General features: G+C 52.5%; 1 protein-coding gene across 1 annotated transcript in view; it reads right to left on the bottom strand.

The window, feature by feature from the left end:
* Positions 1–2,601: 2,601 nt before the first annotated feature.
* Positions 2,602–22,244, bottom strand: part of LOC129003476 (uncharacterized) — a 74,578-nt gene continuing 54,935 nt past the window's right edge. Inside the window, exons 5-10 of the mRNA XM_054431772.1 lie at positions 18,660–18,845; positions 15,088–15,273; positions 7,317–7,502; positions 4,575–4,820; positions 3,741–3,866; positions 2,602–2,852 (exon numbers count right to left, since the gene is read on the bottom strand). Of these exons, the coding sequence (XP_054287747.1) occupies positions 2,602–2,852; positions 3,741–3,866; positions 4,575–4,820; positions 7,317–7,502; positions 15,088–15,273; positions 18,660–18,845 (1,181 nt within the window). The remainder of the gene's footprint in view (positions 2,853–3,740; positions 3,867–4,574; positions 4,821–7,316; positions 7,503–15,087; positions 15,274–18,659; positions 18,846–22,244) is intronic.

Here is a 22,244-nt window from a genome sequence, read left to right as displayed (position 1 = left end):
ATTTATACACAGCAACACCATTTTACATTCAGTTTCTTGATATTTGATACAACAAATAAAAATATGCAACATGCATGGCTTAATTAATTTGACTAAAAATAAAACTTGAAACAAGAAAGAGTAACAACAATTGAAAGAAATTTATAAATTAATAACATGATATATAAATATTTAAATGGCAATAACAGTGATAAAAAAAAGTAAATTTGGCAGAATATACAGGGTGACCGTTAAGTCTTAGGAGGACTTTATAACTTTTTAACGACAAACGATATCACAACCACATTTGGTATACCGTTACTGGAAATTTTAAGCTACTTTTCTGTGTACATGGTGGTCGGATATCACCTTTGGGGGACGGCCCGTCGGGGGTCAGAAGAGAATCTTTAATGACAGCCTATGTTCAGTTGTACATCATTTCAAAGGTCTACTTCAACTGAAAACAATGCCGCAAATCGCACTTCAAAAGGTTGATCCTGCGCAAAATGGCAGATGTTCAAAGATTTTCAAAATTAGCCAATTTCTAAATTAAAACACTTTTTTAAATCTTTAAGCAACTGTCATTTTTTAACGGATGGTCCTTTTGAAGTACGGTTTGCGGCATTCTTATTTGCTTAAAATTCCCTTTAAAATGATCCCCATAACTTTACATTCAGTGATCTAAATAACTCTTCAGGGCGACGGCCCACAAGGAGTCGGAAGTAAATCTTGAATGGAAGCGTAGGTTGATATGCACATCAAATAAAAGGTATTTATTAGTAGAATACAATGCCACAAACGGTACTTCAAAAGGACCATCCGTTAAAAAATGATAGTTGTTTAATGATTTAAAAAAGTGTTTTAATTTAAAGAAATTAGCTAATTTTGAAAATCTTTGAACATCTGCCATTTTGCGCAGGATCAACCTTTTGAAGTGCGGTTTGCGGCAATGTTTTCAGTTGAAGTAGACCTTTAAAATTATGTACAACTCAACATAGGCTGTCTTTAAAGATTTTCTTCTGCCCCCGACGGGCCGTCCCCCAAAGGTGATATCCGTCCACCATGTACACAGAAAAGTAGCTTACAATTTCCAGGCGCGGTATACAAAATGTGGTTGTGATATCGTTTGTCATTTAAAAGTTATAAAGTCGTCCTAAGACTTAATGGTCACCCTGTATAATAATACTAACATACAGCACTTGTTTACTGATTATGTGGCCCTTTAGAGGCACCACCAAACACTCGATTACTCCACTGGACGCGGCACTGAGATTGTAGCCCTTTAAAGGCACCACCAAAGACTCGAGCACTCACTGGACGCGGCACTAAGAGTGTGGCCCTTTAAAGGCACCACCAAAGACTCGATCACTCAACTGGACCCGGCACTGAAAGTGTGACCCTTTAGAGGCACCACCGATGACTCGAACACTCCACTGGCTGCTTCATTAAAAGTGTAGATCTTTAGAGGCACCACTGATGACTCGATCACTCCACTGGACGCTGCACTGAGAGTGTGGCCCTTTAAAGGCACCACCAAAGACTCGAACACTCACTGGTCACGGCAGTAAGAGTGTGGCCCTTTAAAGGCACCACCAAAGACGCGATCACTCCACTGGACCCGGCACTGAGAGTGTGGCCCTTTAAAGGCACCACCAAAGACTCGATCACTCACTGGTCACGGCAGTAAGAGTGTGGCCCTTTAAAGGCACCACCAAAGACGCGATCACTCCACTGAACGCGGCACTGAGAGTGTGGCCCTTTAAAGGCACCACCAAAAACTCGATCACTCACTGGTCACGGCAGTAAGAGTGTGGCCCTTTAAAGGCACCACCAAAGACGCGATCACTCCGCTGAACGCGGCACTGAGAGTGTGGCCCTTTAAAGGCACCACCAAAGACTCGAACACTTACTGGTCACGGCAGTAAGAGTGTGGCCCTTTAAAGGCACCACCAAAACGCGATCACTCAACTTGACGCGGCACTGAGAGTGTGGCCCTTTAAAGGCACCACCAAAGACGCGATCACTCCACTGAACGCGGCACTGAGAGTGTGGCCTTTTAAAGGCACCACCAGAGACTCGAACACTCACTGGTCACGGCAGTAAGAGTGTGGCCCTTTAAAGGCACCACCAAAGACGCGATCACTCCACTGGACGCGGCACTGAGAGTGTGGCCCTTTAAAGGCACCACCAAAGACTCGATCACTCACTGGTCACGGCACTAAGAGTGTGGCCCTCTAAAGGCACCACCAAAGATTCGATCACTCCACTGGACGTGGCACTAAGAATGTGGCCCTTTAAAGGCACCACCAAAGACGCGATTACTACACTGGAAGCGGCAATGAGATTGTGGCCCTTTAAAGGCACCACCAAAGATTCTATCACTCCAATGGACGCGGCACTAAGAAATGTGGCCCATTAAAGGCACCACCAAAGGCTCGATCACTCCACTGGACACGGCACTTAGAGTGTGCCCCTTTAAAGGCACCACCAAAAACGCGATTACTACACTGGATGCGGCACTGAGATTGTGGCCCTTTAAAGGCACCACCAAAAACTCGAGCACTTACTGGACGCGGCACTAAGAGTGTGGCCCTTTAAAGGCACCACCAAAGACTCGATCACTCAACTGGACCCGTTACTGAAAGAGTGACTCTTTGGAATCCCCACCGATGACTCGAACACTCCACTGGCTGCTGCATTAAAAGTGTAGCTCTTTAGAGGCCCCAACGATGACTCAATCACTCCACTGGGCGGTGCACTGAGAGTGTAACCCTTTAGAGGCACCACCGATGACTCGAACACTCCACTGGCTGCTTCATTAAAAGTGTAGATCTTTAGAGGCACCACTGATGACTCGATCACTCCACTGGACGCTGCACTGAGAGTGTGGCCCTTTAAAGGCACCACCAAAGACTCGATCACTCACTGGTCACGGCAGTAAGAGTGTGGCGCTTTAAAGGCACCACCAAAGACGCGATCACTCCACTGAACGCGGCACTGAGAGTGTGGCCCTTTAAAGGCACCACCAAAGACTCGATCACTCACTGGTCACGGCAGTAAGAGTGTGGCCCTTTAAAGGCACCACCAAAGACGCGATCACTCCACTGAACGCGGCACTGAGAGTGTGGCCCTTTAAAGGCACCACCAAAGACTCGAACACTTACTGGTCACGGCAGTAAGAGTGTGGCCCTTTAAAGGCACCACCAAAACGCGATCACTCCACTTGACGCGGCACTGAGAGTGTGGCCCTTTAAAGGCACCACCAAAGACTCGATCACTCACTGGTCACGGCAGTAAGAGTGTGGCCCTTTAAAGGCACCACCAAAGACGCGATCACTCCACTGAACGCGGCACTGAGAGTGTGGCCCTTTAAAGGCACCACCAAAAACGCGTTTACTACACTGGATGCGGCACTGAGATTGTGGCCCTTTAAAGGCACCACCAAAGACTCGATCACTCAACTGGACCCGGCACTGAAAGTGTGACTCTTTGGAGGCACCACCGATGACTCGAACACTCCACTGGCTGCTGCATTAAAAGTGTAGCTCTTTAGAGGCACCACCGATGACTCAATCACTCCACTGAAAGCTGCACTGAGAGTGTGACCCCTTAGAGGCACCACCGATGACTCGAACACTCCACTGGCTGCTTCATTAAAAGTGTAGATCTTTAGAGGCACCACTGATGACTCGATCACTCCACTGGACGCTGCACTGAGAGTGTGGCCCTTTAAAGGCACCACCAAAGACTCGAACACTTACTGGACCCGGCACTGACAGTGTGCCTCTTTGGAGGCACCACCGATGACTCGAACACTCCACTGGCTGCTGCATTAAAAGTGTAGATCTTTAGAGGCACCACTGATGACTCGATCACTCCACTGGACGCTGCACTGAGAGTGTGGCCCTTTAAAAGCACCACCAAAGACGCGATCACTCCACTGAACGCGGCACTGAGAGTGTGGCCTTTTAAAGGCACCACCAAAAACTCGATCACTCACTGGTCACGGCAGTAAGAGTGTGGCCCTTTAAAGGCACCACCAAAGACGCGATCACTCCACTGAACGCGGCACTGAGAGTGTGGCCCTTTAAAGGCACCACCAAAGACTCGAACACTTACTGGTCACGGCAGTAAGAGTGTGGCCCTTTAAAGGCACCACCAAAACGCGATCACTCCACTTGACGCGGCACTGAGAGTGTGGCCCTTTAAAGGCACCACCAAAGACTCGATCACTCACTGGTCACGGCAGTAAGAGTGTGGCCCTTTAAAGGCACCACCAAAGACGCGATCACTCCACTGAACGCGGCACTGAGAGTGTGGCCCTTTAAAGGCCCCACCAAAAACTCGATCACTCACTGGTCACGGCAGTAAGAGTGTGGCCCTTTAAAGGCACCACCAAAGACGCGATCACTCCACTGAACGCGGCACTGAGAGTGAGGCCCTTTAAAGCCACCACCAAAGACTCGAAGACTCACTAACCGCGGCACTTTGATTGTGGCCCTTTAAAGGCACCACCAAAGACTCGATTACTCCACTGGACGCGGCACTGAGAGTGTGGCCCTTTAAAGGCACCACCAAAGACTCGATCACTCAACTGGACCCGGCACTGACAGTGTGCCTCTTTGGAGGCACCACCGATGACTCGAACACTCCACTGGCAGCTGCATTAAAAGTGTAGCTCTTTGGAGGCACCACCGATGACTCGAACACTCCACTGGGCGCTGCAATGAGAGTGTGACCCTTTAGAGGCACCACCGATGACTCGAACACTCCACTGGCTGCTTCATTAAAAGTGTAGATCTTTAGAGGCACCACTGATGACTCGATCACTCCACTGGACGCTGCACTGAGAGTGTGGCCCTTTAAAGGCACCACCAAAGACGCGATCACTCCACTGAACGCGGCACTGAGAGTGTGACCCTTTAAAGGCACCACCAAAAACTCGATCACTCACTGGTCACGGCAGTAAGAGTGTGGCCCTTTAAAGGCACCACCAAAGACGCGATCACTCTACTGAACGCGGCACTGAGAGTGTGGCCCTTTAAAGGCACCACCAAAGACTCGAACACTTACTGGTCACGGCAGTAAGAGTGTGGCCCTTTAAAGGCACCACCAAAACGCGATCACTCCACTTGACGCGGCACTGAGAGTGTGGCCCTTTAAAGGCACCACCAAAGACTCGATCACTCACTGGTCACGGCAGTAAGAGTGTGGCCCTTTAAAGGCACCACCAAAGACGCGATCACTCCACTGAACGCGGCACTGAGAGTGTGGCCCTTTAAAGGCACCACCAAAACTCGATCACTCACTGGTCACGGCAGTAAGAGTGTGGCCCTTTAAAGGCACCACCAAAGACGCGATCACTCCACTGAACGCGGCACTGAGAGTGTGGCCCTTTAAAGGCACCACCAAAGACTCGAACACTCACTGGTCACGGCAGTAAGAGTGTGGCCCTTTAAAGGCACCACCAAAACGCGATCACTCCACTGGACGCGGCACTGAGAGTCTGGCCCTTTCAAGGCACCACCAAAGACTCGATCACTCACTGGTCACGGCACTAAGAGAGTGGCCCTCTAAAGGCACCACCAAAGATTCGATCACTCCACTGGACGCGGCACTAAGAATGTGGCCCTTTAAAGGCACCACCAAAGACGCGATTACTACACTGGATGCGGCAATGAGATTGTGGCCCTTTAAAGGTACCACCAAAGACTCGAAGACTCACTGGACGCGGCACTTATATTGTGGCCCTTTAAAGGCACCACCAAAGACTCGATTACTCCACTGGACGCCGCACTGAGAGTGTGGCCCTTTAAAGGCACCACCAAAGATTCGATCACTCCACTGGACGCGGCACTTAGAGTGTGGCCCTTTAAAGGCACCACCAAAAAGGCGATTACTACACTGGATGCGGCAATGAGATTGTGGCTCTTTAAAGGCACCACCAAAGACTCGAAGACTCACTGGACGCGGCACTTTGATTGTGGCCCTTTAAAGGCACCACCAAAGACTCGATTACTCCACTGGACGCGGCACTGAGAGTGTGGCCCTTTAAAGGCACCACCAAAGACTCGATCACTCAACTGGACCCGGCACTGACAGTGTGCCTCTTTGGAGGCACCACCGATGACTCGAACACTCCACTGCCTGCTGCATTAAAAGTGTAGCTCTTTGGAGGCCCCACCTAAGACGCGATCACTCCACTGAACGCGGCACTGAGAGTGTGGCCCTTTAAAGGCACCACCAAAAACTCGATCACTCACTGGTCACGGCAGTAAGAGTGTGGCCCTTTAAAGGCATCACCAAAGACGCGATCACTCCACTGAACGTGGCACTGAGAGTGTGGCCCTTTAAAGGCACCACCAAAGACTCGAACACTTACTGGTCACGGCAGTAAGAGTGTGGCCCTTTAAAGGCACCACCAAAACGCGATCACTCCACTTGACGCGGCACTGAGAGTGTGGCCCTTTAAAGGCACCACCAAAGACTCGATCACTCACTGGTCACGGCAGTAAGAGTGTGGCCCTTTAAAGGCACCACCAAAGACGCGATCACTCCACTAAACGCGGCACTGAGAGTGTGGCCCTTTAAAGGCACCACCAAAAACTCGATCACTCACTGGTCACGGCAGTAAGAGTGTGGCCCTTTAAAGGCACCACCAAAGACGCGATCACTCCACTGAACGCGGCACTGAGAATGTGGCCCTTTAAAGGCACCACCAAAGACTCGAAGACAAACTGGACGCAGCACTTTGATTGTGGCCCTTTAAAGGCACCACCAAAGAATCGATTACTCCACTGGACGCGGCACTGAGAGTGTGGCCCTTTAAAGGCACCACCAAAGACTCGATCACTCAACTGGACCCGGCACTGACAGTGTGCCTCTTTGGAGGCACCACCGATGACTCGAACACTCCACTGGCTGCTGCATTAAAAGTGTAGCTCTTTGGAGGCACCACCGATGACTCGAACACTCCACTGGGCGCTGCACTGAGAGTGTGACCCTTTAGAGGCACCACCGATGACTCGAACACTCCACTGGCTGCTTCATTTAAAGTGTAGATCTTAAGAGGCACCACTGATGACTCGATCACTCCACTAGACGCTGCACTGAGAGTGTGGCCCTTTAAAGGCACCACCAAAGACGCGATCACTCCACTGTACGCGGCACTGAGAGTGTGGCCCTTTAAAGGCACCACCAAAAACTCGATCACTCACTGGTCACGGCAGTAAGAGTGTGGCCCTTTAAAGGCACCACCAAAGACGCGATCACTCCACTGAACGCGGCACTGAGAGTGTGGCCCTTTAAAGGCACCACCAAAGACTCGATCACTCAACTGGACCCGGCACTGACAGTGTGCCTCTTTGGAGGCACCACCGATGACTCGAACACTCCACTGGGCGCTGCACTGAGAGTCAGACCCTTTAGAGGCACCACCGATGACTCGAACACTCCACTGGCTGCTTCATTAAAAGTGTAGATCTTTAGAGGCACCACTGATGACTCGATCACTCCACTGGACGCTGCACTGAGAGTGTGGCCCTTTAAAGGCACCACCAAAGACGCGATCACTCCACTGAACGCGGCACTGAGAGTGTGGCCCTTTAAAGGCACCACCAAAGACTCGAAGACTCACTGGACGCGGCACTTTGATTGTGGCCCTTTAAAGGCACCACCAAAGACTCGATTACTCCTTTGGACGCGGCACTGAGAGTGTGGCCCTTTAAAGGCACCACCAAAGACTCGATCACTCAACTGGACCTGGCACTGACAGTGTGCCTCTTTGGAGGCACCACCGATGACTCGAACACTCCACTGGCTGCTGCATTAAAAGTGTAGCTCTTTGGAGGCACCACCGATGACTCGAACACTCCACTGGGCGCTGCACTGAGAGTGTGACCCTTTAGAGGCACCACCGATGACTCGAACACTCCACTGGCTGCTTCATTAAAAGTGTAGATCTTTAGAGGCACCACTGATGACTCGATCACTCCACTGGACGCTGCACTGAGAGTGTGGCCCTTTAAAGGCACCACCAAAGACGCGATCACTCCACTGAACGTGGCACTGAGAGTGTGGCCCTTTAAAGGCACCACCAAAAACTCGATCACTCACTGGTCACGGCAGTAGGAGTGTGGCCCTTTAAAGGCACCACCAAAGACGCGATCACTCCACTGAACGCGGCACTGAGAGTGTGGCCCTTTAAAGGCACCACCAAAGACTCGAACACTTACTGGTCACGGCAGTAAGAGTGTGGCCCTTTAAAGGCACCACCAAAACGCGATCACTCCACTTGACGCGGCACTGAGAGTGTGGCCCTTTAAAGGCACCACCAAAGACTCGATCACTCACTGGTCACGGCAGTAAGAGTGTGGCCCTTTAAAGGCACCACCAAAGACGCGATCACTCCACTGAACGCGGCACTGAGATTGTGGCCCTTTAAAGGCCCCACCAAAAACTCGATCACTCACTGGTCACGGCAGTAAGAGTGTGGCCCTTTAAAGGCACCACCAAAGACGCGATCACTCCACTGAACGCGGCACTGAGAGTGTGGCCCTTTAAAGGCACCACCAAAGACTCGAAGACTCACTGGACGCGGCACTTTGATTGTGGCCCTTTAAAGGCACCACCAAAGACTCGATTACTCCACTGGACGCGGCACTGAGAGTGTGGCTCTTTAAAGGCACCACCAAAGACTCGATCACTCAACTGGACCCGGCACTGACAGTGTGCCTCTTTGGAGGCACCACCGATGACTCGAACACTCCACTGGCTGCTGCATTAAAAGTGTAGCTCTTTGGAGGCACCACCGATGACTCGAACACTCCACTGGGCGCTGCACTGAGAGTGTGACCCTTTAGAGGCACCACCGATGAATCGAACACTCCACTGGCTGCTTCATTAAAAGTGTAGATCTTTAGAGGCGACACTGATGACTCGATCACTCCACTGGACGCTGCACTGAGAGTGTGGCCCTTTAAAGGCACCACCAAAGACGCGATCACTCCACTGAACGCGGCACTGAGAGTGTGGCCCTTTAAAGGCACCACCAAAAACTCGATCACTCACTGGTCACGGCAGTAAGAGTGTGGCCCACGCGATCACTCCACTGAACGCGGCACTGAGAGTGTGGCCCTTTAAAGGCACCACCAAAGACTCGAACACTTACTGGTCACGGCAGTAAGAGTGTGGCCCTTTAAAGGCACCACCAAAACGCGATCACTCCACTTGACGCGGCACTGAGAGTGTGGCCCTTTAAAGGCACCACCAAAGACTCGATCACTCACTGGTCACGGCAGTAAGAGTGTGGCCCTTTAAAGGCACCACCAAAGACGCGATCACTCCACTGAACGCGGCACTGAGAGTGTGGCCCTTTAAAGGCACCACCAAAAACTCGATCACTCACTGGTCACGGCAGTAAGAGTGTGGCCCTTTAAAGGCACCACCAAAGACGCGATCACTCCACTGAACGTGGCACTGAGAGTGTGGCCCTTTAAAGGCACCACCAAAGACTCGAACACTCACTGGTCACGGCAGTAAGAGTGTGGCCCTTTAAAGGCACCACCAAAGACGCGATCACTCCACTGAACGCGGCACTGAGAGTGTGGCCCTTTAAAGGCACCACCAAAGACTCGATCACTCAACTGGACCCGGCACTGACAGTGTGCCTCTTTGGAGGCACCACCGATGACTCGAACACTCCACTGGGCGCTGCACTGAGAGTGTGACCCTTTAGAGGCACCACCGATGACTCGAACACTCCACTGGCTGCTTCATTAAAAGTGTAGATCTTTAGAGGCACCACTGATGACTCGATCACTCCACTGGACGCTGCACTGAGAGTGTGGCCCTTTAAAGGCACCACCAAAGACGCGATCACTCCACTGAACGCGGCACTGAGAGTGTGGCCCTTTAAAGGCACCACCAAAGACTCGAAGACTCACTGGACGCGGCACTTTGATTGTGGCCCTTTAAAGGCACCACCAAAGACTCGATTACTCCTTTGGACGCGGCACTGAGAGTGTGGCCCTTTAAAGGCACCACCAAAGACTCGATCACTCAACTGGACCCGGCACTGAGAGTGTGGCCCTTTAAAGGCACCACCAAAAACTCGATCACTCACTGGTCACGGCAGTAAGAGTGTGGCCCTTTAAAGGCACCACCAAAACGCGATCACTCCACTTGACGCGGCACTGAGAGTGTGGCCCTTTAAAGGCACCACCAAAGACTCGATCACTCACTGGTCACGGCAGTAAGAGTGTGGCCCTTTAAAGGCACCACCAAAGACGCGATCACTCCACTGAACGCGGCACTGAGATTGTGGCCCTTTAAAGGCCCCACCAAAAACTCGATCACTCACTGGTCACGGCAGTAAGAGTGTGGCCCTTTAAAGGCACCACCAAAGACTCGATCACTCACTGGTCACGGCAGTAAGAGTGTGGCCCTTTAAAGGCACCACCAAAGACGCGATCACTCCACTGAACGCGGCACTGAGAGTGTGGCCCTTTAAAGGCACCACCAAAGACTCGAAGACTCACTGGACGCGGCACTTTGATTGTGGCCCTTTAAAGGCACCACCAAAGACTCGATTACTCCACTGGACGCGGCACTGAGAGTGTGGCCCTTTAAAGGCACCACCAAAGACTCGATCACTCAACTGGACCCGGCACTGACAGTGTGCCTCTTTGGAGGCACCACCGATGACTCGAACACTCCACTGGGCGCTGCACTGAGAGTGTGACCCTTTAGAGGCACCACCGATGACTCGAACACTCCACTGGCTGCTTCATTAAAAGTGTAGATCTTTAGAGGCGACACTGATGACTCGATCACTCCACTGGACGCTGCACTGAGAGTGTGGCCCTTTAAAGGCACCACCAAAGACGCGATCACTCCACTGAACGCGGCACTGAGAGTGTGGCCCTTTAAAGGCACCACCAAAAACTCGATCACTCACTGGTCACGGCAGTAAGAGTGTGGCCCACGCGATCACTCCACTGAACGCGGCACTGAGAGTGTGGCCCTTTAAAGGCACCACCAAAGACTCGAACACTTACTGGTCACGGCAGTAAGAGTGTGGCCCTTTAAAGGCACCACCAAAACGCGATCACTCCACTTGACGCGGCACTGAGAGTGTGGCCCTTTAAAGGCACCACCAAAGACTCGATCACTCACTGGTCACGGCAGTAAGAGTGTGGCCCTTTAAAGGCACCACCAAAGACGCGATCACTCCACTGAACGCGGCACTGAGAGTGTGGCCCTTTAAAGGCACCACCAAAAACTCGATCACTCACTGGTCACGGCAGTAAGAGTGTGGCCCTTTAAAGGCACCACCAAAGACGCGATCACTCCACTGAACGTGGCACTGAGAGTGTGGCCCTTTAAAGGCACCACCAAAGACTCGAACACTCACTGGTCACGGCAGTAAGAGTGTGGCCCTTTAAAGGCACCACCAAAGACGCGATCACTCCACTGAACGCGGCACTGAGAGTGTGGCCCTTTAAAGGCACCACCAAAGACTCGATCACTCACTGGTCACGGCACTAAGAGTGTGGCCCTCTAAAGGCACCACCAAAGATTCGATCACTCCACTGGACGCAGCACTAAGAATGTGGCCCTTTAAAGGCACCACCAAAGACGCGATTACTACACTGGATGCGGCAATGAGATTGTGGCCCTTTAAAGGTACCACTAAAGACTCGAAGACTCGTTGGACGTAGCACTTATATTGTGGCCCTTTAAAGGCACCACCAAAGACGCGATCACTCCACTGAATGCGGCACTGAGAGTGTGGCCCTTTAAAGGCCCCACCAAAAACTCGATCACTCACTGGTCACGGCACTAAGAGTGTGGCCCTTTAAAGGCACCACCAAAGACGCGATCACTCCACTGAACGCGGCACTGAGAATGTGGCCCTTTAAAGGCACCACCAAAGACTCGAAGACTCACTGGACGCGGCACTTTGATTGTGGCCCTTTAAAGGCACCACCAAAGACTCAATTACTCCACTGGACGCGGCACTGAGAGTGTGGCCCTTTAAAGGCACCACCAAAGACTCGATCACTCAACTGGACCCGGCACTGACAGTGTGCCTCTTTGGAGGCACCACCGATGACTCGAACACTCCACTGGCTGCTGCATTAAAAGTGTAGCTCTTTGGAGGCACCACCGATGACTCGAACACTCCACTGGGCGCTGCACTGAGAGTGTGACCCTTTAGAGGCACCACCGATGACTCGAACACTCCACTGGCTGCTTCATTTAAAGTGTAGATCTTTAGAGGCACCACTGATGACTCGATCACTCCACTAGACGCTGCACTGAGAGTGTGGCCCTTTAAAGGCACCACCAAAGACGCGATCACTCCACTGAACGCGGCACTGAGAGTGTGGCCCTTTAAAGGCACCACCAAAAACTCGATCACTCACTGGTCACGGCAGTAAGAGTGTGGCCCTTTAAAGGCACCACCAAAGACGCGATCACTCCACTGAACGCGGCACTGAGAGTGTGGCCCTTTAAAGGCACCACCAAAGACTCGATCACTCACTGGTCACGGCAGTAAGAGTGTGGCCCTTTAAAGGCACCACCAAAGACGCGATCACTCCACTGAACGCGGCACTGAGAGTGTGGCCCTTTAAAGGCACCACCAAAAACTCGATCACTCACTGGTCACGGCAGTAAGAGTGTGGCCCTTTAAAGGCACCACTAAAGACGCGATCACTCCACTGAACGCGGCACTGAGAGTGTGGCCCTTTAAAGGCACCACCAAAGACTCGAACACTCACTGGTCACGGCAGTAAGAGTGTGGCCCTTTAAAGGCACCACCAAAACGCGATCACTCCACTGGACGCGGCACTAAGAGTGTGGCCCTTTAAAGGCACCACCAAAGACTCGATCACTCACTGGTCACGGCACTAAGAGTGTGGCCCTCTAAAGGCACCACCAAAGATTCGATCACTCCACTGGACGCGGCACTAAGAATGTGGCCCTTTAAAGGCACCACCAAAGACGCGATTACTACACTGGATGCGGCAATGAGATTGTGGCCCTTTAAAGGTACCACCAAAGACTCGAAGACTCACTGGAAGCGGCACTTATATTGTGGCCCTTCTAAGGCACCATCAAGGACTCGATTACTCCACTGGACGCGGCACTGAGAGTGTGGCCCTTTAAAGGCACCACCAAAGATTCGATCACTCCACTGGACGCGGCACTTAGAGTGTGGCCCTTTAAAGGCTCCACAAAAAATGCGATTACTACACTGGATGCGGTAATGAGAATGTGGCCCTTTAAAGGCACCACCAAAGACTCGAAGACTCACTGGACGCGGCACTTTGATTGTGGCCCTTTAAAGGCACCACCAAAGCCTCGATTACTCCACTGGACGCGGCACTGAGAGTGTGGCCCTTTAAAGGCACCACCAAAGACTCGATCACTCAACTGGACCCGGCACTGACAGTGTGCCTCTTTGGAGGCACCACCGATGACTCGAACACTCCACTGGCTGCTTCATTAAAAGTGTAGATCTTTAGAGGCACCACTGATGACTCGATCACTCCACTGGACGCTGCACTGAGAGTGTGGCCCTTTAAAGGCACCACCAAAAACTCGATCCCTCACTGGTCACGGCAGTAAGAGTGTGGCGCTTTAAAGGCACCACCAAAGACGCGATCACTCCACTGAACGCGGCACTGAGAGTGTGGCCCTTTAAAGGCACCACCAAAAACTCGATCACTCACTGGTCACGGCAGTAAGAGTGTGGCCCTTTAAAGGCACCACCAAAGACGCGATCACTCCACTGAACGCGGCACTGAGAGTGTGGCCCTTTAAAGACACCACCAAAGACTCGAACACTTACTGGTCACGGCAGTAAGAGTGTGGCCCTTTAAAGGCACCACCAAAACGCGATCACTCCACTTGACGCGGCACTGAGAGTGTGGCCCTTTAAAGGCACCATCAAAGACTTGATCACTCACTGGTCACGGCAGTAAGAGTGTGGCCCTTTAAAGGCACCACCAAAGACGCGATCACTCCACTGAACGCGGCACTGAGAGTGTGGCCCTTTAAAGGCACCACCAAAGACTCGAAGACTCACTGGACGCGGCACTTTGATTGTGGCCCTTTAAAGGCACCACCAAAGACTCGATTACTCCACTGGACGCGGCACTGAGAGTGTGGCCCTTTAAAGGCACCACCAAAGACTCGATCACTCCACTGAACGCGGCACTGAGAATGTGGCCCTTTAAAGGCACCACCAAAGACTCGATCACTCACTGGTCACGGCAGTAAGAGTGTGGCCCTTTAAAGGCACCACCAAAGACGCGATCACTCCACTGAACGCGGCACTGAGAGTGTGGCCCTTTAAAGGCACCACCAAAAACTCGATCACTCACTGGTCACGGCAGTAAGAGTGTGGCCCTTTAAAGGCACCACTAAAGACGCGATCACTCCACTGAACGCGGCACTGAGAGTGTGGCCCTTTAAAGGCACCACCAAAGACTCGAACACTCACTGGTCACGGCAGTAAGAGTGTGGCCCTTTAAAGGCACCACCAAAACGCGATCACTCCACTGGACGCGGCACTAAGAGTGTGGCCCTTTAAAGGCACCACCAAAGACTCGATCACTCACTGGTCACGGCACTAAGAGTGTGGCCCTCTAAAGGCACCACCAAAGATTCGATCACTCCACTGGACGCGGCACTAAGAATGTGGCCCTTTAAAGGCACCACCAAAGACGCGATTACTACACTGGATGCGGCAATGAGATTGTGGCCCTTTAAAGGTACCACCAAAGACTCGAAGACTCACTGGAAGCGGCACTTATATTGTGGCCCTTCTAAGGCACCATCAAGGACTCGATTACTCCACTGGACGCGGCACTGAGAGTGTGGCCCTTTAAAGGCACCACCAAAGATTCGATCACTCCACTGGACGCGGCACTTAGAGTGTGGCCCTTTAAAGGCTCCACCAAAAAGGCGATTACTACACTGGATGCGGTAATGAGAATGTGGCCCTTTAAAGGCACCACCGAAGACTCGAAGACTCACTGGACGCGGCACTTTGATTGTGGCCCTTTAAAGGCACCACCAAAGACTCGATCACTCAACTGGACCCGGCACTGACAGTGTGCCTCTTTGGAGGCACCACCGATGACTCGAACACTCCACTGGCTGCTGCATTAAAAGTGTAGCTCTTTAGAGGCACCACCGATGACTCGAACACTCCACTGGCTGCTTCATTAAAAGTGTAGATCTTTAGAGGCACCACTGATGACTCGATCACTCCACTGGACGCTGCACTGAGAGTGTGGCCCTTTAAAGGCACCACCAAAAACTCGATCACTCACTGGTCACGGCAGTAAGAGTGTGGCGCTTTAAAGGCACCACCAAAGACGCGATCACTCCACTGAACGCGGCACTGAGAGTGTGGCCCTTTAAAGGCACCACCAAAAACTCGATCACTCACTGGTCACGGCAGTAAGAGTGTGGCCCTTTAAAGGCACCACCAAAGACGCGATCACTCCACTGAAAACGGCACTGAGAGTGTGGCCCTTTAAAGACACCACCAAAGACTCGAACACTTACTGGTCACTGCAGTAAGAGTGTGGCCCTTTAAAGGCACCACCAAAACGCGATCACTCCACTTGACGCGGCACTGAGAGTGTGGCCCTTTAAAGGCACCATCAAAGACTCGATCACTCACTGGTCACGGCAGTAAGAGTGTGGCCCTTTAAAGGCACCACCAAAGACGCGATCACTCCACTGAACGCGGCACTGAGAGTGTGGCCCTTTAAAGGCACCACCAAAGACTCGAAGACTCACTGGACGCGGCACTTTGATTGTGGCCCTTTAAAGGCACCACCAAAGACTCGATTACTCCACTGGACGCGGCACTGAGAGTGTGGCCCTTTAAAGGCACCACCAAAGACTCGATCACTCAACTGGACCTGGCACTGACAGTGTGCCTCTTTGGAGGCACCACCGATGACTCGATCACTCCACTGGACGCTGCACTGAGAGTGTGGCCCTTTAAAGGCACCACCAAAGACGCGATCACTCCACTGAACGCGGCACTGAGAGTGTGGCCCTTTAAAGGCACCACCAAAAACTCGATCACTCACTGGTCACGGCAGTAAGAGTGTGGCCCTTTAAAGGCACCACCAAAGACGCGATCACTCCACTGAACGCGGCACTGAGAGTGTGGCCCTTTAAAGGCACCACCAAAGACTCAATCACTCACTGGTCACGGCAGTAAGAGTGTGGCCCTTTAAAGGCACCACCAAAGACGCGATCACTCCACTGAACGCGGCACTGAGATTGTGGCCCTTTAAAGGCACCACCAAAACGCGATCACTCCACTTGACGCGGCACTGAGAGTGTGGCCCTTTAAAGGCACCACCAAAGACTCGATCACTCACTGGTCACGGCAGTAAGAGTGTGGCCCTTTAAAGGCACCACCAAAGACGCGATCACTCCACTGAACGCGGCACTGAGAGTGTGGCCCTTTAAAGGCACCACCAAAGACTCGATTACTCCACTGGACGCGGCACTGAGAGTGTGGCTCTTTAAAGGCACCACCAAAGACTCGATCACTCAACTGGACCCGGCACTGACAGTGTGCCTCTTTGGAGGCACCACCGATGACTCGAACACTCCACTGGGCGCTGCACTGAGAGTGTGACCCTTTAGAGGCACCACCGATGACTCGAACACTCCACTGGCTGCTTCATTAAAAGTGTAGATCTTTAGAGGCACCACTGATGACTCGATCACTCCACTGGACGCTGCACTGAGAGTGTGGCCCTTTAAAGGCACCACCAAAACGCGATCACTCCACTTGACGCGGCACTGAGAGTGTGGCCCTTTAAAGGCACCACCAAAGACTCGATCACTCACTGGTCACGGCAGTAAGAGTGTGGCCCTTTAAAGGCACCACCAAAGACGCGATTACTCCACTGAACGCGGCACTGAGAGTGTGGCCCTTTAAAGGCCCCACCAACTCGATCACTCACTGGTCACGGCAGTAAGAGTGTGGCCCTTTAAAGGCACCACCAAAGACGCGATCACTCCACTGAACGCGGCACTGAGAGTGTGGCCCTTTAAAGGCACCACCAAAGACTCGAAGACTCACTGGACGCGGCACTTTGATTGTGGCCCTTTAAAGGCACCACCAAAGACTCGATTACTCCACTGGACGCGGCACTGAGAGTGTGGCCCTTTAAAGGCACCACCAAAGACTCGATCACTCAACTGGACCCGGCACTGAGAGTGTGGCCCTTTAAAGGCACCACCAAAGACTCGATCACTCACTGGTCACGGCAGTAAGAGTGTGGCCCTTTAAAGGCACCACCAAAGACGCGATCACTCAACTGAACGCGGCACTGAGATTGTGGCCCTTTAAAGGCCCCACAAAAAACTCGATCACTCACTGGTCACGGCAGTAAGAGTGTGGCCCTTTAAAGGCACCACCAAAGACGCGATCACTCCACTGAACGCGGCACTGAGAGTGTGGCCCTTTAAAGGCACCATCAAAGACTTGATCACTCACTGGTCACGGCAGTAAGAGTGTGGCCCTTTAAAGGCACCACCAAAGACGCGATCACTCCACTGAACGCGGCACTGAGAGTGTGGCCCTTTAAAGGCACCACCAAAGACTCGAAGACTCACTGGACGCGGCACTTTGATTGTGGCCCTTTAAAGGCACCACCAAAGACTCGATTACTCCACTGGACGCGGCACTGAGAGTGTGGCCCTTTAAAGGCACCACCAAAGACTCGATCACTCCACTGAACGCGGCACTGAGAATGTGGCCCTTTAAAGGCACCACCAAAGACTCGATCACTCACTGGTCACGGCAGTAAGAGTGTGGCCCTTTAAAGGCACCACCAAAGACGCGATCACTCCACTGAACGCGGCACTGAGAGTGTGGCCCTTTAAAGGCACCACCAAAAACTCGATCACTCACTGGTCACGGCAGTAAGAGTGTGGCCCTTTAAAGGCACCACTAAAGACGCGATCACTCCACTGAACGCGGCACTGAGAGTGTGGCCCTTTAAAGGCACCACCAAAGACTCGAACACTCACTGGTCACGGCAGTAAGAGTGTGGCCCTTTAAAGGCACCACCAAAACGCGATCACTCCACTGGACGCGGCACTAAGAGTGTGGCCCTTTAAAGGCACCACCAAAGACTCGATCACTCACTGGTCACGGCACTAAGAGTGTGGCCCTCTAAAGGCACCACCAAAGATTCGATCACTCCACTGGACGCGGCACTAAGAATGTGGCCCTTTAAAGGCACCACCAAAGACGCGATTACTACACTGGATGCGGCAATGAGATTGTGGCCCTTTAAAGGTACCACCAAAGACTCGAAGACTCACTGGAAGCGGCACTTATATTGTGGCCCTTCTAAGGCACCATCAAGGACTCGATTACTCCACTGGACGCGGCACTGAGAGTGTGGCCCTTTAAAGGCACCACCAAAGATTCGATCACTCCACTGGACGCGGCACTTAGAGTGTGGCCCTTTAAAGGCTCCACCAAAAAGGCGATTACTACACTGGATGCGGTAATGAGAATGTGGCCCTTTAAAGGCACCACCGAAGACTCGAAGACTCACTGGACGCGGCACTTTGATTGTGGCCCTTTAAAGGCACCACCAAAGACTCGATCACTCAACTGGACCCGGCACTGACAGTGTGCCTCTTTGGAGGCACCACCGATGACTCGAACACTCCACTGGCTGCTGCATTAAAAGTGTAGCTCTTTAGAGGCACCACCGATGACTCGAACACTCCACTGGCTGCTTCATTAAAAGTGTAGATCTTTAGAGGCACCACTGATGACTCGATCACTCCACTGGACGCTGCACTGAGAGTGTGGCCCTTTAAAGGCACCACCAAAAACTCGATCACTCACTGGTCACGGCAGTAAGAGTGTGGCGCTTTAAAGGCACCACCAAAGACGCGATCACTCCACTGAACGCGGCACTGAGAGTGTGGCCCTTTAAAGGCACCACCAAAAACTCGATCACTCACTGGTCACGGCAGTAAGAGTGTGGCCCTTTAAAGGCACCACCAAAGACGCGATCACTCCACTGAAAACGGCACTGAGAGTGTGGCCCTTTAAAGACACCACCAAAGACTCGAACACTTACTGGTCACTGCAGTAAGAGTGTGGCCCTTTAAAGGCACCACCAAAACGCGATCACTCCACTTGACGCGGCACTGAGAGTGTGGCCCTTTAAAGGCACCATCAAAGACTCGATCACTCACTGGTCACGGCAGTAAGAGTGTGGCCCTTTAAAGGCACCACCAAAGACGCGATCACTCCACTGAACGCGGCACTGAGAGTGTGGCCCTTTAAAGGCACCACCAAAGACTCGAAGACTCACTGGACGCGGCACTTTGATTGTGGCCCTTTAAAGGCACCACCAAAGACTCGATTACTCCACTGGACGCGGCACTGAGAGTGTGGCCCTTTAAAGGCACCACCAAAGACTCGATCACTCAACTGGACCTGGCACTGACAGTGTGCCTCTTTGGAGGCACCACCGATGACTCGATCACTCCACTGGACGCTGCACTGAGAGTGTGGCCCTTTAAAGGCACCACCAAAGACGCGATCACTCCACTGGACGCTGCACTGAGAGTGTGGCCCTTTAAAGGCACCACCAAAAACTCGATCACTCACTGGTCACGGCAGTAAGAGTGTGGCCCTTTAAAGGCACCACCAAAGACGCGATCACTCCACTGAACGCGGCACTGAGAGTGTGGCCCTTTAAAGGCACCACCAAAGACTCAATCACTCACTGGTCACGGCAGTAAGAGTGTGGCCCTTTAAAGGCACCACCAAAGACGCGATCACTCCACTGAACGCGGCACTGAGATTGTGGCCCTTTAAAGGCACCACCAAAACGCGATCACTCCACTTGACGCGGCACTGAGAGTGTGGCCCTTTAAAGGCACCACCAAAGACTCGATCACTCACTGGTCACGGCAGTAAGAGTGTGGCCCTTTAAAGGCACCACCAAAGACGCGATCACTCCACTGAACGCGGCACTGAGAGTGTGGCCCTTTAAAGGCACCACCAAAGACTCGATTACTCCACTGGACGCGGCACTGAGAGTGTGGCTCTTTAAAGGCACCACCAAAGACTCGATCACTCAACTGGACCCGGCACTGACAGTGTGCCTCTTTGGAGGCACCACCGATGACTCGAACACTCCACTGGCTGCTGCATTAAAAGTGTAGCTCTTTGGAGGCACCACCGATGACTCGAACACTCCACTGGGCGCTGCACTGAGAGTGTGACCCTTTAGAGGCACCACCGATGACTCGAACACTCCACTGGCTGCTTCATTAAAAGTGTAGATCTTTAGAGGCACCACTGATGACTCGATCACTCCACTGGACGCTGCACTGAGAGTGTGGCCCTTTAAAGGCACCACCAAAACGCGATCACTCCACTTGACGCGGCACTGAGAGTGTGGCCCTTTAAAGGCACCACCAAAGACTCGATCACTCACTGGTCACGGCAGTAAGAGTGTGGCCCTTTAAAGGCACCACCAAAGACGCGATTACTCCACTGAACGCGGCACTGAGAGTGTGGCCCTTTAAAGGCCCCACCAACTCGATCACTCACTGGTCACGTCAGTAAGAGTGTGGCCCTTTAAAGGCACCACCAAAGACGCGATCACTCCACTGAACGCGGCACTGAGAGTGTGGCCCTTTAAAGGCACCACCAAAGACTCGAAGACTCACTGGACGCGGCACTTTGATTGTGGCCCTTTAAAGGCACCACCAAAGACTCGATTACTCCACTGGACGCGGCACTGAGAGTGTGGCCCTTTAAAGGCACCACCAAAGACTCGATCACTCAACTGGACCCGGCACTGACAGTGTGCCTCTTTGGAGGCACCACCGATGACTCGAACACTCCACTGGCTGCTGCATTAAAAGTGTAGCTCTTTGGAGGCACCACCGATGACTCGAACACTCCACTGGGCGCTGCACTGAGAGTGTGACCCTTTAGAGGCACCACCGATGACTCGAACACTCCACTGGCTGCTTCATTAAAAGTGTAGATCTTTAGAGGCACCACTGATGACTCGATCACTCCACTGGACGCTGCACTGAGAGTGTGGCCCTTTAAAGGCACCACCAAAGACGCGATCACTCCACTGAACGCGGCACTGAGAGTGTGGCCCTTTAAAGGCACCACCAAAAACTCGATCACTCACTGGTCACGGCAGTAAGAGTGTGGCCCTTTAAAGGCACCACCAAAGACGCGATCACTCCACTGAACGCGGCACTGAGAGTGTGGCCCTTTAAAGGCACCACCAAAGACTCGAACACTTACTGGTCACGGCAGTAAGAGTGTGGCCCTTTAAAGGCACCACCAAAACGCGATCACTCCACTTGACGCGGCACTGAGAGTGTGGCCCTTTAAAGGCACCACCAAAGACTCGATCACTCACTGGTCACGGCAGTAAGAGTGTGGCCCTTGAAAGGCACCACCAAAGACGCGATCACTCCACTGAACGCGGCACTGAGATTGTGGCCCTTTAAAGGCCCCACCAAAAACTCGATCACTCACTGGTCACGGCAGTAAGAGTGTGGCCCTTTAAAGGCACCACCAAAGACGCGATCACTCCACTGAACGCGGCACTGAGAGTGTGGCCCTTTAAAGGCACCACCAAAGACTCGAAGACTCACTGGACGCGGCACTTTGATTGTGGCCCTTTAAAGGCACCACCAAAGACTCGATTACTCCACTGGACGCGGCACTGAGAGTGTGGCCCTTTAAAGGCACCACCGATGACTCGAACACTCCACTGGCTGCTTCATTAAAAGTGTAGATCTTTAGAGGCACCACTGATGACTCGATCACTCCACTGGACGCTGCACTGAGAGTGTGGCCCTTTAAAGGCACCACCAAAGACGCGATCACTCCACTGAACGCGGCACTGAGAGTGTGGCCCTTTAAAGGCACCACCAAAAACTCGATCACTCACTGGTCACGGCAGTAAGAGTGTGGCCCTTTAAAGGCACCACCAAAGACGCGATCACTCCACTGAACGCGGCACTGAGAGTGTGGCCCTTTAAAGGCACCACCAAAGACTCGAACACTTACTGGTCACGGCAGTAAGAGTGTGGCCCTTTAAAGGCACCACCAAAACGCGATCACTCCACTTGACGCGGCACTGAGAGTGTGGCCCTTTAAAGGCACCACCAAAGACTCGATCACTCACTGGTCACGGCAG

This window comes from Macrosteles quadrilineatus, unplaced genomic scaffold, assembly GCF_028750875.1.
Source record: "Macrosteles quadrilineatus isolate MER2022 unplaced genomic scaffold, UCM_ALF_1.0 Scaffold_9__3_contigs__length_116548681, whole genome shotgun sequence".
Classification (NCBI taxonomy): Eukaryota; Metazoa; Arthropoda; class Insecta; order Hemiptera; family Cicadellidae; genus Macrosteles; species Macrosteles quadrilineatus.
Note: the sequence above shows the minus strand (reverse complement) of the source record. Positions and strands in the feature narration are given on the sequence as shown.